Source organism: Strigops habroptila, chromosome 6 (genome assembly GCF_004027225.2).
Source record: "Strigops habroptila isolate Jane chromosome 6, bStrHab1.2.pri, whole genome shotgun sequence".
NCBI lineage: Eukaryota > Metazoa > Chordata > Aves > Psittaciformes > Psittacidae > Strigops > Strigops habroptila.
In genome coordinates this window covers 56850098-56866402 of record NC_044282.2, presented here as the reverse complement: position 1 = coordinate 56866402, position 16305 = coordinate 56850098, and the positions used below count along the sequence as shown (strand labels likewise).

The window sequence follows — 16305 nt, the reverse complement described above, 5'->3', positions numbered from 1 at the left end:
GCCTCTAACAAGTTGCCCCCCAGGATATTAAGCTTTTACCAAGGACCATGGGAAAATTGATTGTGGGAGTGGAGGCCTGAATCCTTCTGCAGAGCAAATAACACTTTATTTCAGCCTCTCCTTGTTTCTCAGATTTTGATATATGAGCCCTGAGGGCTCCAACTTCCTACATCACATGGCTGGTCTCATCAAGAACTGCCTGAGGAGAGCAGTGGCATTGAACCCAGTAGAGGGGGGCTGTCTTAAATGACTTCAAAATGGCACCACAGGTTGAACTGCTATAATAAGCTCCCCATCTTGCAGTTTACAGTAAATTATTAATGCAGTAACTTCCAGTGTTGGACAGATTTTATTTTTTGTTTTTTTTTTCCCCTCCAATAAAAGTTTCACAAATTATTCTCAGTAAAAAAGTTAATAAATGATAAATATCTGAAAATCACCTTGCAAGCCCCGTAAGGGCAGTCTTTGGGATGGGTTTAGGTGCTTTCTTACCAGCAGTCGGACTGTGTTCAAAAGTGAAAACAGAGATGTCTAAGCTTCTTTAACATATCTTTCTTCCAGGAGCAAAGCAGTAAATGTGAGGTGATGGATGTGCGGGTAACCCACTGCCTGCTCCTCTGGGCTGTGCAATTCTTCCCAGTTGCACCACGCACTGCTCTCAGGGTAAGCTTCATTAGACCAGGTTGGCCATAGTCCTGTCCGACCTGGCCTCGAACACCGTCAGGGATGGGGCAGCCACGACTTCCCTGCGCAACCTGTGATAGTGTCTCATCACCCTCACAGTAATGAATTTCTTCCTTATATCTAATATAAACCTACCCTCTTTCAGTTTAAAGCTATTTCCCCTTGTCCTGTCACTACAGGAGAAAATACTTTGAGGTATTCAATATGTTCAACATGCCAAGCAACTTCCAGCACAACTCTTGTAGTGATAGAAATCTGCTATTCAGCCTGCTCTACCCAGCAATAACAGTGTGGTTTCCAAGGCATTGCATAGCCAAAATTTTTCCAGACTGTCAAGGTTTGGCTGGTTGTAGACAATAGCCCATTTGAGCAAGCAGTGATGGAACCTGTTCTGGATTGCACCTGGCTGTACGACACACAGTCCCAGTAAGTGATCCTGCCTGAAGAAGCTTAGTATGCCTACCTCAGGATTACTTCCCAATCAGGAGAGGAACAAAGTAGTTATGTGCATTTGTACAACTGTATCTTTGTTACAGCAAAAGTTGTCTAGATTTCATATTCTCATCAACAAGTCACATTCTCATTAACATGAGAAATAATTGGAAAGCTTAAGCCTAATACAAGCTTTCTGTTGGAGGAATAACTGCTGGAGGCATGTGTGATCCTGTCCACTAGCCAAGTATGTCACTGCACAGTAGAAGAGTGCAACTGAAAGCTTGATATAGACAAACTGTTAGTAGAGAGTTGTCAGTTGGTCTGTATGAGCAAGGGGCCATAAGCTCTGCATTCTGGACCTTGAAAAGACTTCTGAACCCCAAAAGGACTATTTTGCCCTTGGAATCACCTTTCTGGCTTGTGCCACGGAGTCATCTTTTACATATTTATTTTAACATCCAATCTACTTTCTACTTCTTATTTTTCAGCTTCTCAGTAAAGAATCAAAGACTGATAATCAACAAGGTACAGTGAATACCTATGTGTCTTTGTTTATTCTTTGTGAGATATTATCAGCTATGAATACTTTATGCCCCTGCTACCTCGTAGACCATGGTATGCTGTCTTACACCTTATAACAACATCTGCTTGATTTGTTTTTCAGAAGGCTGTATAAACCTTATTCCCTGCAAAGATAATGGAGCTATTTGTATTCAGCCTTGTTCTCCCTCCTTCCACGGGGAGACAAGCTTTGTCTGTGAAGACAGAAAGTGGCAAATGTTCACAGATGCCTGTGCAAGCCTGGATGTTCAGTCCCTTTTTCAGGTTAGGTAACTGTTATGCATCTACTTTGGCGTATGCTCATAATTTCTTGCAAAGATAGCCCCTCCCTCTGTACACTGTCAGCCCTGAGCAAAGGGAAGAAGATGGGATCCCAAAACACAGATTACTTTGATAAGAAGCTTTGACTTCATCTTAAACCAAGGGACAGGAAATAAATATGGGAAATTCTTGTGTGGAAACATAATTCAGAACTGAAGTTGCCTTGTCCACTTGGCTAATGTTCCTCATGGGGATCTAAACCAAGAGAATGATACACTAGGATGAACCTGAGAAAAGAGCAACGCCAATACCTGTAATAATCAGATGATTCATGGTAAATTCTCCTCAACAACAAAATAAAGAACTTTATTCAAGTCACTTCAAGACTGAGACACTGCAGTTCTTGCACTTTTCTTCATATGTGTTGTACAAGTAAGACATTCTTCTCGGGTGAGCTTTGGCCCTGGGTGGGTTTCAGGCCACCCAGCACTGTACCTCTTGCCTAGTTGTTGCTGTAGCTTCATTTTCACTGTGTTCATTAATTTTCCTCAAATTTATTTTCTTCCCTCCAGAGGATTTCTGTGCGTGATCTCCTTCCAAGCTCTGGAGGACATGTTAGTGTTGCCGGAGGACACCTTCCTTTTGCAGGGAAAGGAAAGCCAGTGCATGGGAAGCCTGGAGATGCAGGAAAATATTTTGGTTCTGATGACCTTGGGAATAGTAACTGCCAAGCTGATTTTTCATGCATCATCCCAGATATCCTGTCTTCACCAGCCATTCCAGGAAATATTGCTGATATAGTGGAATTGCTAAAGAAGATTTCCCTGCTCTTATCAGAGAATGTTGATAGAGGAAAAATGCAGGTATTTGCTTTTGTGGGCTTGCAAGAGGTGTTTCTGAGCTTGCCAGAGCATCCATGCAGTGTTTTGTCCTTACAGTCAATATCCAATGAAGTGGTGGCTGCAAGTCACATAGAAATCACCTGCTTTATACTTGCTTCTCCAATCACCTTTTGAGCTATGATATGAACAGGATAGGACAATTTTGCAGGTGTTTAAGCCAATGAGATGTTTCGGTTTTACTAGGATAGATCATTGTCAAAGCAAATTATTCCCTTTATAAGAATTACTTTGAATTAAATGAGCCTTTTTGGAGACTCTGCCAGTGGAATAGTAGTTGGTTTCTTTTAACATAAAAAATAACTTTTTTGTTGTTTGTTTCAGAGTTACAGCAGGATAGCAAACCACATTCTGAACAGCTCCGTCATTTCCAACTGGGCTTTTGTAAAGGACAGAAATGCCAGTTCGATATTACTGGACTCAGTGAATTTATTTGCTGGGAAACTTCTTCTAAGGAATGGGTCAGAGAGCATACAGGAACACTTCATCTCTACAAAAGGCTACAGCGTACATAAAAATACTTCAGGAAAGAGCTTTGATTTTTCTATGGAGTTCAATAACACAGGCAATATCACTGGGCACGTGGTCATTCCAGAAGAAGAGCTTTTGAAGTTACCCAAGACTTCCAAAGCCATCAGCATTGCATTTCCAACGCTTGGAGCCATTATAGAAACCAACCGGTTGGACCCTGTTTCTGTGAATGGAATGGTGTTATCGGTGTCTCTGCCAGAAGAGCTCCGGCACATTTTGCTCACCTTTGAAAAGGTGAATAAACTGGAGAACATCAAGGCTCAGTGTGTTGGATGGCACTCTACTGAAAGGAGATGGGATAACAGGGCATGCAAAATCAAGTCTGACAACATCAGCAGTGTTGTTTGCATCTGCAAGCATCACCGTCGGACATTCAAATCCTTCTCCATTTTGATGTCCCGCACCATGCTGCGAAATGCAGTGCTGGATTACATTACACGTGTAGGGTTATGCCTTTCCATTTTCAGCTTGGTTCTCTGCCTTATCATTGAGGCCGTTGTCTGGCATCATGTAACAAAAACTGAAATAACCTACATGCGCCATTTTTGTTTGGTCAACATCGCTACATCGCTTCTCCTTGCTGATGTTTTGTTCATCTTGGCAGCTATTGTGCACAATACAGTTCTAAACTACAAGTTGTGTGTAGCAGCCACTTTTTTCCTTCACTTTTTCTATCTTGCCTTGTTTTTTTGGATGTTTACCCTGGGCGTCTTGATTCTCTATGGATTATTATTCATTTTTTTTAAGATAACAAGATCTGTATTCATAGCTACAGCATTCTTTACTGGATATGGATGTCCCTTGGTCATATCTATCCTCACTGTTGCTATTACCGAACCAAAAAATGGATATTTAAGGAGTGGAGCCTGCTGGCTCAATTGGTATGAGACAAAAGCCCTTTTGGCCTTTGTTGTACCTGCTCTGGGCATCATTGTTGTGAATGTGGTGGTGGTGGTAGTGGTTGTGGTGAAGACTGGGCGATCCTCTGTTGGAGAAAGCTGCAAGTCACAAGATTTGAGCAACATGATCCGAATTAGCAAAAACGTTGCCCTTCTGACACCTCTTCTGGGTCTCACCTGGGGTTTTGGATTAGCAACGATTGTCGACAGTCATTCTCTGGCATTCCATATTACGTTTGCGTTACTGAATGCCTTCCAGGTAAACTCTCTGAGACTGGGAATAGTGTTGGGATTTAGATAGAAGCTGAGCTTAAACCGTGACAAGTGTGCATCTAGACTTTGAGCCTGAGAAAAGGTAACAGATCAAAATGGGGCTGGCAGCATGCATTGTGCATGTGAAACGAGATCTAAGCTTTCCTTTTGACTCAACTATTTTACATGGTGCATGCACTTGGCATCCTGCATTGACAGAGTAAATTCAGATGGATAACTGAACAAACTAATTGGTGCGAAGTGTGATGAAGAATTAAGACTATGAATTCATGTTAAACATAAAATAAACTAGTTAATGTCCAGTAACTGCAAAGGTATCTCATCCTTCTCAATTAACAAGTATGCAGAAAGTTCTCTCTGGCATTGAAGATGGTTTTGGTTAACTCATCAGTATAAACATCCAATATTACCTAATATACTGTTGTATATCCCATCTGCCTTCACTCTTCTTAGCCAATACTGCTACTGAGTGGGTTGAGAAATTCCTGGTATGTAACCCATCAGTCCAGTTCCTAACGAGAATTAGCATGCGCTAGGTATCCGTTCCTGACATTCCCAGAGAGCTCATGTGACCTGGGTGGATAAACTCATTTTGTGCATTACTGTTATCTAAGTCAATGGTGAGATCTGTATCTATATAAAATATAAAATAATGTCTAGAAGCATTTAAGGAACATCACGTTGTCATGCTGGTTTTGTTAACCTGTTTTGCAATTTTTTAGGGATTCTTCATCCTGTTGTTTGGGACGCTTCTGGACAGAAAGGTACTTGGGTCACTCCAGCAGTTATTCTGGATTATATGAACGTTTTCTAAGCTCTGAGAAACTGTTGCCTTTAATATGTTTTTTAAAATCTACAAACAAGAGAAGCCTTAAGGATGAACTGCCTTTCATCAAAGCGGAAGTGTAGTCTCACGAAGGTAAAGTTTTTTTTTTTTTGTTCTTTCCCTTTAATGTCTTAATTTACCAATTTACCTTCTTATTTGTACACAGAAAGAAAGGAAGCAGCCACTAGATCTTACTTACCTTAACATTTTTCTAAGGCAAGTGCTTAATGAAAGAAATAGAGGTACCTGAAAAGTATGTTGAGGATATTAAGCTTCTAAATATAAGACAAGACGTGGCAATCCAGACATTTTTATGGCTGCTACATAACCTGCTGTTTTGATAAAATTAAAAATGGTATTTTAATCGCTTCATCTGTAGATTTCAAAGCCCTTTTACAAAGCCTTTTGATATTTACATGTGAAGAGATTAGATTAAAATACCATTTTAGATAGCAAATACAAATGTCTTTTTTTCCCCGTCTGTAAAAAAGATCTACTTTAAGGTTATTGCCTAAGTAAGGAACTGAATTAGGAGTCCAAAATCCCAATGTAATGACCTGTTTGCCACCTTCACAAAAATACGGATCTGTGTGACAGCAGGGCTGCTTTAGGATGTTGAGGATTGTTCTGCTTCTAGCTGTACATCAGCTTGGGATGGAAACCACTCAGAGCCCAGCCGGTGTGTTTAGTGCTAATCAGTGTTGTGTGCTCATAAGAGCTTGAAGTTTTTATAAATATCAGTGCAATGTATTGAAAGTAAATGTTTAAAACTGAAGAAAATAAACTGTGTTTCAGCAGCTTCCTAAGAAAACATTGGCAGAACTGATGTTAGACTTCTTTCGGTATCAGTTGGTACCAGCTTTAGCAGTTTCATGCTATGTTTATACGAGGGAATCCCCTTTAGCTGTCTCTGAAGAATCGTCTGCAGTGCTCCTGCTGCTCATCAAAAGAAACTGTCAGTTCAGTTTGGACTTTGAAAAAGTTATTTCCTTGCTTTTCTTCAGGCTATTTATCAGTTCTGATTCTAGTACTGAAAGCTGCAGAGTGTTTTTCAGTGACAGTGTGTCCACTGTTTGTGGGTTATAAGGGTAAAAATAGCGAGGGCTAAAGAAACTATACCTCCCTTCTGCTGTCAGCATGGCCTGGTGTGCTTTGGGTCATCTGGCTCAAGAGAAGCTGCTCTGCATCCTTCCTCTTGAATTTAGTTTTCACTTTCATCCAGCACTGCTGTTGCAAGCTAAGTTTAAATGCAGTGCAGAAGGTCCTCTCTTTAGAAAAAACAGCCAACCAAAAAAACCCAAGTAAAAAAACAAACCCCAAAACCCAATAACAAACAAAAAGTCCAACCCCCAAACTTCTGCTAAAATAACTGTTTTCTACGTAACAAAGGAAAAAGAGAAAGGAAGTGCTTGCAACTGCTCCAAATTTAATAAACTGAGATTACAATTCCTGTTTTCACAGATCCAGGATCCAAATAACAGTGAAGATGTTTCACATCTTATGAGGCTTTAGGTCAGTATTGACAATTTGAAAGTTAAAATTCTCTCAAGTCACCACCAATTTAATATTCAGGGAAAACACAGTTGGAAATTTCACTAATCCCATGACTCAGCAACATTTGCTTAGAATATTTACTGATTTCACTGGGCAAAACTTGATGTGGAAACCATGGCTGCATGTGCTTAAGAACTTGAATCAATGTTGTCACTCACCCGGATGGAAAAGGCCACACGTAGGTGTTTACAATTGCATAACAGAGAGGGGGAAAATGTTAGTCATTCAGTTTTGTGAACTTGGGTGTTAATAAGGAATTTGACTCATGAGAGCTGGCAAAGTTTGTCACACCTGAAATTATTATTAAAAACATGAAATCAAAATGTCTGGTTTCAGAAACATTCAGAATGGGACTGTGTATCTTGAGGCTTGATGGTGATTATGTAAAACATCTAAAAATGTTATGCAGACTCTTGCTTCAGGTTTTCTAGTTTCTCCAGACACATAAAAGCCTTTCTTCTGGGTCAGATTTTAACATTACAGTCTAGTGGCATTTCTTGCAAGACCCTGAGGCACCTCCTGTTTGAAATGGAGCCATCTTCATAGATGATACATCTTCACGGATGATATCTCTAATATGGCCTGCTGATTTCTTTTCCCCTAGTCCTAGCAGTGGACAGTTGTCTTTGGTGGCTTTGACCAGTGAGGGGAAAAGGAGCACTTCTTACACAGAAATCCTGGTCTGAGATGAGCCGAAGTAGCTGACCAGCTTGGAGCATGAACAGCACTGTCTTGGAGTGCGACCACGGGAAGCATTGTGAAAACCAGAAGAGAAAAGGAGAGAAAAGGCCCTGACCCTGCTGTCAGGAGCAGGAAACCATCAGTGTTGCTGCAGCCCTTGGAGGAAACATGCTGATACGTAAAGAATGTTTCTTACTTTCATGAAAACTGCTGTGAGGATAGTTTGTTCTCGTTTGCAATTTCAGTGCTTCATTTCTTTTTTTTCCATGTCAGTGCAGCAAGGAGCTGTACAACATATGGAGCTGTTCTAAAATGATTTAATTTTTAATGTGATGTACCAATGTTAAGCATTATCTAGCTGGTTTCGGCTGTCTTTGACAAAAAGTGATTCTATTAGGTGGCACTGTATTCATAACTTCCATTTGTCCCCCCAGACTGATGGACAACATAATTCTATTTCTGCATTACAGCTGTTCTCTCCACTTGAATATTTGTTCTCTCCATCTCAGTACTTGTCTGTCAGAGGAACTGTAAAAAGCCCCTTTTTGCTAGGACAGAATTTTCATTCCCTTTCCAGTCCTGCAAGACAATGACAGAGATAAACAAGAAAGAACACTCTGCAAATAATTAGTTTCCCTCTTTAGATGTGGGAAAGCAAGCTCTGAGTATGCTTCAGAGTTGAATCAACAGATTGAAGATCTCCCCTATCCTGTGCAGTGTGCTAACAAAGGAAATGGTTGGTCCATGTGAGATAGTGTATCTGGTTTCATTAGAAAATCAGTCCATGGTCTGAGAAACCCTTTCTAATGAAAGCTTTGATAGAAATGTTATTACCTCTTGTCAGTACAATTCAGTGCTTTCAAATAGAAATAAAGTTGAAATTTTGTCACTGTTTCTAATAAGTGGTCCTTATCCTTCTCTAACAAAAAAAAGTAGGTAAATGCCCTTTAATATTAGCTGGTATTACTCAAGTCAGAAATCACTCACCCCTCTGTGGCTTCACATACATTTGAAATATAGAAGATTTAGTCAAAATAATACTGTTTAATCTCACACTGAAGAGGGAGAAAAATACCTTGGCAAATGAACTGAGAGATGTGGGGCATGTGGATATGTACTATGGAAAAACCCACAGTTAGATATCTTGGGGAGAAGCTAGGGCTGTGGTGGGGTGATCTGGAGGGCAGAGCTCTGCCCTGGGCCATGAGACAGTCCTTGTCCTTAGTAATGTCTTGCTTCCTCATGTCTTCCTCTCCTGTCTACTTTCCTCATAGACTGTAGTCTTGTTGCAAGAGACTATCCCTACTCCTTTCATACAGCACATTTGTACATTGGAGAGGTTTGATCAAATAAATAGAGATAAATGAGGCTTATGTGCTGCTGTAACAAATTTTAAAAGACCTTTACCTCAAAGTCTGCTTCTTAGTGTCAAGCAGTACCTTCTGTGCTTTAACTTCTTTCTTGAAGTGCTGAGAGCATTTTTTTCTTTCCTTTCTTTCCTCCTCTCTTTAATATGATACATGTATCTTGGAGTTGTCTCTGTTAAACCCTTTTCAGCATTGGTAGCATCTTCTCCAAGTCCCTGCATGACCTTTTTCAACGTAGTATCATGGCTACGTGCCTCTTGTGCTTGGGGGGTTTATTTCACTGCAGTATTGTACACCTGATGTACGAATTGGCTACTGCATTTTAAAGAATGGTTCAAAGACCAGCACAGGATGTGTGGCGTCAAGTGAAGATGTTGGTCAGTGTTCAGCGTGTATCTTGTGCAGGTGTCAAGCAGACCATGTTGTGTAGTTTTCAGTGTGGAGAAAACAACTGATCTGCACCTGAATTTGCAGCAATATATTTAAGAATACCCCCATTTTCTACCACTTTCAGGACCACATTTAATTGAATTGATAATTTTTGTTCATTAGTTTTACTGTTAACAGTGAAACTTTATTAATTAAATGTTGGGATTTTTTTGATAGCACCAGAAAATTTAAGAAAACTTACCTCAACCTAACACCTTACCCTTCTCTCTTGCGTGCACACACGTGCATGCTGAACTGCAGTACATTATCATGGATTTATAGACAGTCTCGGATGAGGCTTCCCATATTATACACACCCTCTCCAAAATCCCTAGAAATTCAGCAGGAGTCTTGCCGAGGAATCTTTCATCCTGATGGCTGAGAATGTATCCAAGCCATTTATCAAAATGTGTTTGAAGTCTAGTGCTTATTTTCAGAAGCTGGCACACAGCACAGTGTTTTACCCTGTGTTTAATGATCATTTAGGTATTTGAGAATAACTGAGGGCTAACAGAGAACCAGTTAAAGATATGGGATGTGGATGAGCACTGAAGTTTTATTTTTAATACCCCAAAATTAAACTGACCCAGAGCATTTAATGAATAAATGTTTTTGAGTGGTGAAAGCTGTTGTAAACTGGTATTTCTTTAAATGCTGTGGGCTGATGGTCCAGTTCTAATTGCAGCTAGCAAAAAAACCCTGAAGAAAATCACTAGAGTTAGAATTCTCCCAGTTTCCCAAATTATCAGTGTAGCAACAGCTTAATGTGTCAAATGTGCCAGACCCCTTTATGCGCAGAAGCTTGCTCTGGAGCTGTTCCACCTTACCTGCCAAAGTGGTCAGACTTGAAAATCCCAAGTGCTCCTCTTCACAAGGTGTCACAATTAATGGAATGACCCACGTTTTTTCCTCAGGCTTACAGCATTGCTTATGTGGCCAAGCATACAGAGATGTCAGAGCTCCTTGGCCAGGCAGGTAAAACTGAATATTTTGTGTCAAGGTTGACACTGAAACAAGTTATTGGGTAGAACTTTAATTTACCTCAAATCCTGCAAGTTTTATGTTGCCTTTCCAGAGCCAGGCAGTTTATCCCCTCTTCTCTGCTCCATAAGATGTGCTTATGGTAGATTCTCTCCTGCACCACAAGGGTCAGCACTGCCTGCTCTGGGCATGATTCTAACCTGCTGCCCGTGGCTCCAGGAGCAAATGGGTGCTTGACCTGTGGTCCTTCATAAAGGTGTTGAGCGGCTCTGGGTCTGGCTGCTGCTTTGCCTCACTGAGAAGTGTCTGATGTCCTGAGGTCAGTCTGTTTGGCTTTAGGTGTTAATAGTACACATTGCTAGACAAGCAGGGTTTGTAGGATAATGTTGCTCCAGAAGTTAAATCTCATTTTGAGGTATAGGGGAAAGCAGTTTTGGTCATGCAGCACTTTTTCACCTCTGGCCCCACAGTGAAGATGCACCTAATATCTCTGGTGAATGTGCTTCCAGGAGAGAGCGCCTTGGGAGCTCTGCCACCTTCTCTGACTCCAGATTCAATGTTTTTGATTAGGCTAATAGTACCATGTGAATATATTTTTAGCACATCTGTAAATGTAATCAGGTCAAAATTATAAAACCAACTGTATTCCCCTTCCTTGACGTCCAGGCCAGATGTCCCTTTGTGTCCTGTAGGCAGGGTAATGCTGATGACTTAGTTTATTATTTCTAAGATATTCGGCACTATAAACCAGATTTTTTGTTTGCTTTAATTCTCCTAAAAGGGAGACATAATCAATATCAAACGCTGTTTGATCTGGATATAATTTGAACCTCTCTGTTATCTTTTGATGTAATCGAATCTTTCCATGGTTTTGCTCTAAACGCTGTAGTTGAAGGTAGTTTTCTTGAACAGCTTCTGTCTGGGTGTAACAGAGAAATCTTTCTAACTTTGTAAACTTGTTTACATACAATCTACATTTCAGGTCAAATTTGGTTGGACACTGTGTTCCTTCAGGTCCTTCAGGTTCCCACTGTATCTGAAACCCAGACTGTATTTAGTGATGCCTTGAGGCTTGTTCACGCTTTGGGAAAAGGGGCATGCCTCTCCTGATTTTATAAACATAATTAATCTGTTCCTAATTACTGTAGCCATGTGTGAAGGTCAAAAAGTCATTCTTTTTCACAACTGGGAAAAGTCATCTTAGGTAAATTTATTTATTTAACTGCAAATAGTAAATGGAATTGCTCTTCTATTTGCTCAGCAGTGCTCTCCTGCTTGCTTAAGCATCAGTGTTTAATTATAGCTCTTCAGTCCACATGAAAGATGTACCTGTACCCCTTGGGTGCTTTTGTTTGAGATTGAGACTAGTAATAAATCACCTCTTTGGGCTGTTTGAAGATTAAGTGTTGAACAACAGATTGATTATAATGATCATTCCAACCCTTGGGGAGTGCAAGCTGAGTTTTATAATTTACTACTTTTTCATGCCACAGCATCTCTGGCTAGGGAACAGGCAGACTATTACAATTACTGGGCTTTTGGAAGATTGAACTATATTTAGCTTGAATTTGTCCGGCTTCGAATATCCTTCCTTAAGAAGGATAAGCTAGTAGGAGGGCAAGTGTTCTGAGAAGCAATGAGTTTTCCTTTCTCCGGTGTTGCTAAACCAGGCTTTCGGTAAACACTGATTATTATGATCTGTACAGTGGTATGAAAGCAGTTCTCCAGCCTGTGAAAGAGTCCCTTTTAGTCTTAACATTCAATAACTATCCCAGGCCTTTCTTTCTATTGTAGCATTTTGTGATTAGTAGCCAAATGTGAATTTCTAGTATTATAGGTGGCCATCCCCAGGCAGAGCTCTCTGCTTTGGCTGGCTCTTTTGTGGCAATTGTAAGGTAAAGGAAGGTGGAGAAATCGCATCAGTATACTTACATTGGTGCCAACCTTTTTAATAATCCCTGCTATCTGTGAGTGATATCTTTGTCCCTATCCTTGCTCTTAGAGTAGTTTTCCTCCAGAAACGCTCCATTGACAACAGTAGTTAATCTTGACTTCTCATGGTACAAGAGAGCAGAACTGGACTCTCACACGTCTAAATTGCATCAGATCCATCACGCTACTGTGTGCCTCTCTGAGCGATTGCTATTTCCACAGTAAAGGATTTATTTTTTCTGGGCAATGAGAGTTATTCATGCAATTTTTGTTTCTGTCATGATGCTGCTGAAAATCTCCCACATTGCTGAGATGGTTGGCTTGGGAGCTCTGGGAGACAGTCTGGTTTTCTTGCTTAGTTCTGCATTATTACAAAATGTTATCGTAATCTTTGCTTGATGCAAGAGAGCCTAGGGTATTCATCTAGCCAGCTGGAGAGGTACAGCAGAAATCTTCTCATTACCCCTGCAAGTGTAGGAGCTGCTGGGCATAGCAAGAATAAGCCAGTAGAACAGAGGATTTTGACCTTTCTGTCAGTAAGCTGTAAAGCTACTAGAGTATAACGTGTCAGGACCTGCCAAAAGATCTGTGAAGACAAGACTCGAAGGCTGACTTTGAAGTGTGCTGATTAGTGGTAAAATTCCCACTGACTTTAAAAGGAACTGCCAAGCCATAAATTGTCTAGAGAAAGTCTGCTTTTGAGAAAAGGTTCACTGATACGTTTTTTTAAGCTTTTATTTTTTAGGCCAGAAGAAACTGTTGAGACTAACCAAAGCTGCCTTCTCTCAGATGTGATCAAACCAACATTCAGTCTTCTTTTGGGCAAGCTAGATAGATTGACCTGTCTTTTTTCCTTTCAAAAGACAAGTTGTAGTGTTGAACTTGTATTGATTTCCATTTCTGCTAGCAGACAGAAGAATTAATTTGGTACACAAATGTATCCTTCACGTTACAAGCTGTGTTAAACTAAGAGGAATTTGGGTCTTCTTCCTGTAATGAATGTGTGCGAAAACCTGCAAGAAAAATTGAAAGTTGAGACAAATTTTTGATTACTGAGACTTAGCTGCAAATAGAAGAATGAAAGTCACAAAAATTAGTGGCTGACATCTGAAACCAACAACAGTAAGACAACTTAATTGCAGTGTTGTCAAAGAAAAAAGTTAAAAATCTTTAGGTTTTTGACTAGCTCATGGGAGGCTTTATGCTTCAGCAATCAGCTCTTGAAAACCCATCTGGGACCTGCTGTGATAACCAGACTGTAGCTGGATGTAAGGTTTTGTCCGTCTGGCTGCTTCAAGAGCATGCTCTGTTGTGCAGCTCTCCGTTGGGTTGTGCTGCTCCCCTTGGGTTGGTCAGCTCTAACTTGAACCAGATTCATTTCATGGTGAGGCCTACATAGGGCACAATGATGCAAAGAAACAGGAGCACACTCTGAGGCAGAGGTGGGAAGTCCATTAGCTGATACTGCCATGGAGACGTTTGCGTGGGGGAGCTTTCTCCTAAGGCATTTGGGATGTCTAGGGGTTCAGTGTGGGGTGATGGGAGACACCAGATGCCTGAAACTGAAAGCAAAGGGTGGGTGATGCAGAAGGTGATGAGGTTTTCCCAAGTAATCTGGAGCTCTGCAGTTGTTTAGCAGCAAGAGAAGGCAGCCTTTATGTAGGACACTTTAGAGGGTTTATGAAGAATAAGCATGCAAAATGGGATGGTCCTGATGAATACATGCTTCTCTTTTTCTAAAGAAAGGTACCCATTTTTGCTGGTCACAATCCTAAATTACTTGAATTATAGGACTGTGCAATAGCTGGCATGTGCTCTTGATCACTTGGGCTACTAGAAGATTCTTAAAATTAAAATGCTTTACGGAAAATAGAATTTAGGGCCAGAGGGGAGTAAAGAGATGGGCTGAGTGAGAAGCATTGTCATTGCTGCCAGTTTTTTGATGCATACTAGTTTATGGAGAGGTGAAAAAAAAATGTGAAGGAAAGCTGTGTAAGTCAAATGAACATGACTTTCAGCTGAAATGTGCCTAAAATATAATTGTTCTGATGACGGAATAGTCATCTCTCTCCAGAGATTAGCTGAACGGTTGTCAATTGGTCCTAATTTCTCCCAGTGTGTAAATTCTCTTGGGGAACCTTAAGAAGTGAGTGGGACATAAGCCTGAATACTCCTTTTCTAAAATCGGTACAGATAATTGTACCCAAGAATAGCATCCTCTGTAGAGGAGATGTGTGGGAAGTCTGAATGCATAATCCAACACTGGATGGACTGGATATGAGCACCAGCCCTGAAGCAGAAATGGTCACAGGAAGAGCTGTGGAAAACTGTGTCGGCTCTTTGGGGGGGGTGGGGAAAGAAATTTGCCATGAGGAAAGTCCAATACTGGTTTGCAGGTCCAGTCCTGCTATATAATTCCTTGGTCAGGATACAGTTCAGAAAGAAAGCAAATGTTTTACTGACTGTGTGCTGGTCACATCAGGCTGAGTGTAATTGACTGGGACAATCCTTGTACTAAGCACATAGAGAATCTTAATGCTTTACATAATCTAATCATTCCATATGAAAATATATATGACTATTTTTAAACTCTGTATTTTTTTTTAATCATATGTAAAAAACATTTAGGTAGAACCACATTTGAAAGTACTAATGCCCTGCTACAGGAATAATTTGTGTTTATGAAAATACACTCTGAAATATGTTGCTGACAGGTAAGAGAAATACTTGCTAACATATCCCTGATTAAACAACAGTCATTGCTCTGTGCGGTTCTAGGTAGAAGTGCTGTGATTTAGTAGCATAAGATAATCTTCCACTGCAGGCAAAAAAAGCGGGTGATTAACAATCACTTCCCCAAATTCTTAATTGTTAATTTTGCTCATACAAGGGGAAAAGAGTATCCTCCAGGCATCACATATGGAGTCCTGTGTGCCCAAGAAAGAAACTATGTTAAAAATTATATTATATTCTACTGGTGAACTCTGGGCTTGAACTCTAGTTAGATGGATATGATTTGACATAACTAAATCATTGATTTTTTCCAGGAAATATAAACAAGCCATGTGGCTCAAAGACAGATCTTATGACAACGCAAATAAAAGCAAGTAGTATGTAACAAATTATTGGATTATTTCTTTAGGGTAAACCCATGACTTCCACAATACTTTATTGCTGTTTTCAGACCAAAGTTATTTTATTGGTGCAGTAAAGAGAAACCATGCAAACAATAGAAAACAAATGTAACGGGCTTTGCCGAGTTCTTGTGTACAACAGCGCAATCATCCTAATAAGTAAAAAAAAGCTGAAAGTTTGAAGGAGCAACTGTGGCACTTGTTGAACATTTCCTTTGCCCTTGAGGTGAAGTCAGAAACTTCAATTGTCTTGCTTTTATATCGTGATCATCGTGGCATTCATTCAACCTAATTCTGTACAAGGTAGGAATGAAGAAAGCATCAGTGCAAGAAAATACCTATTTGGAAAAGAGTGTTCAAGGCAAATGCCATCTGAACTTCAGCTTTCTTCTGGTCTTTTCCTGGGCTGTTCAGTGAACCTGAAGCCTTTCTTGCACAGTTATTATTAGTATAATAATTTTGTATTGCTCTGAGTGTATGGCTTCTCGGTTGAAAGGTAACTTTTCCTAGTTTTGAGGAAGCCTTTGCCCATGAACTATCCTGGGCAGGGTCAGTCTGTCTGCACACAGGATGTTCACCGCTGAGCCAATGAGTTAGGGCAGACTGATGAGCAACTTTGCTACCAACAGACTCACCAAGTGCTACTTTAAGTTTTTTTTCCCCCAAAGAGTAACCCTAAATACTAAACTCTCTATGATGTCTCAGGTTGCATATCTCTGTAGTATCTTTTGAATTAAGTTTATCATTTTACTTTCTCAAGCAACACGCTTCTCCGTTTATCAACTTCAAATTTTTTACTAAGAAGCTGTAAAGATAGGAAGTGATAGATTTATTTGTGGATGAAAGATATTTCTTTGG

General features: G+C 40.3%; 1 protein-coding gene across 1 annotated transcript; it reads left to right on the top strand.

Annotated features, from left to right (window-relative positions):
- The first annotated feature begins 585 nt into the window (after nt 1–585).
- LOC115610109 (adhesion G protein-coupled receptor F4-like) lies at nt 586–8354 on the top strand. Its single transcript, XM_030491174.1, has 8 exons — nt 586–663; nt 1608–1644; nt 1784–1944; nt 2514–2804; nt 3165–4529; nt 5266–5305; nt 5401–5467; nt 8249–8354. The coding sequence occupies exons 1-8, from the start codon at nt 586–588 to the stop codon at nt 8352–8354; spliced, it is 2145 nt and encodes a 714-aa protein (XP_030347034.1).
- Nucleotides 8355–16305: the final 7951 nt, after the last annotated feature.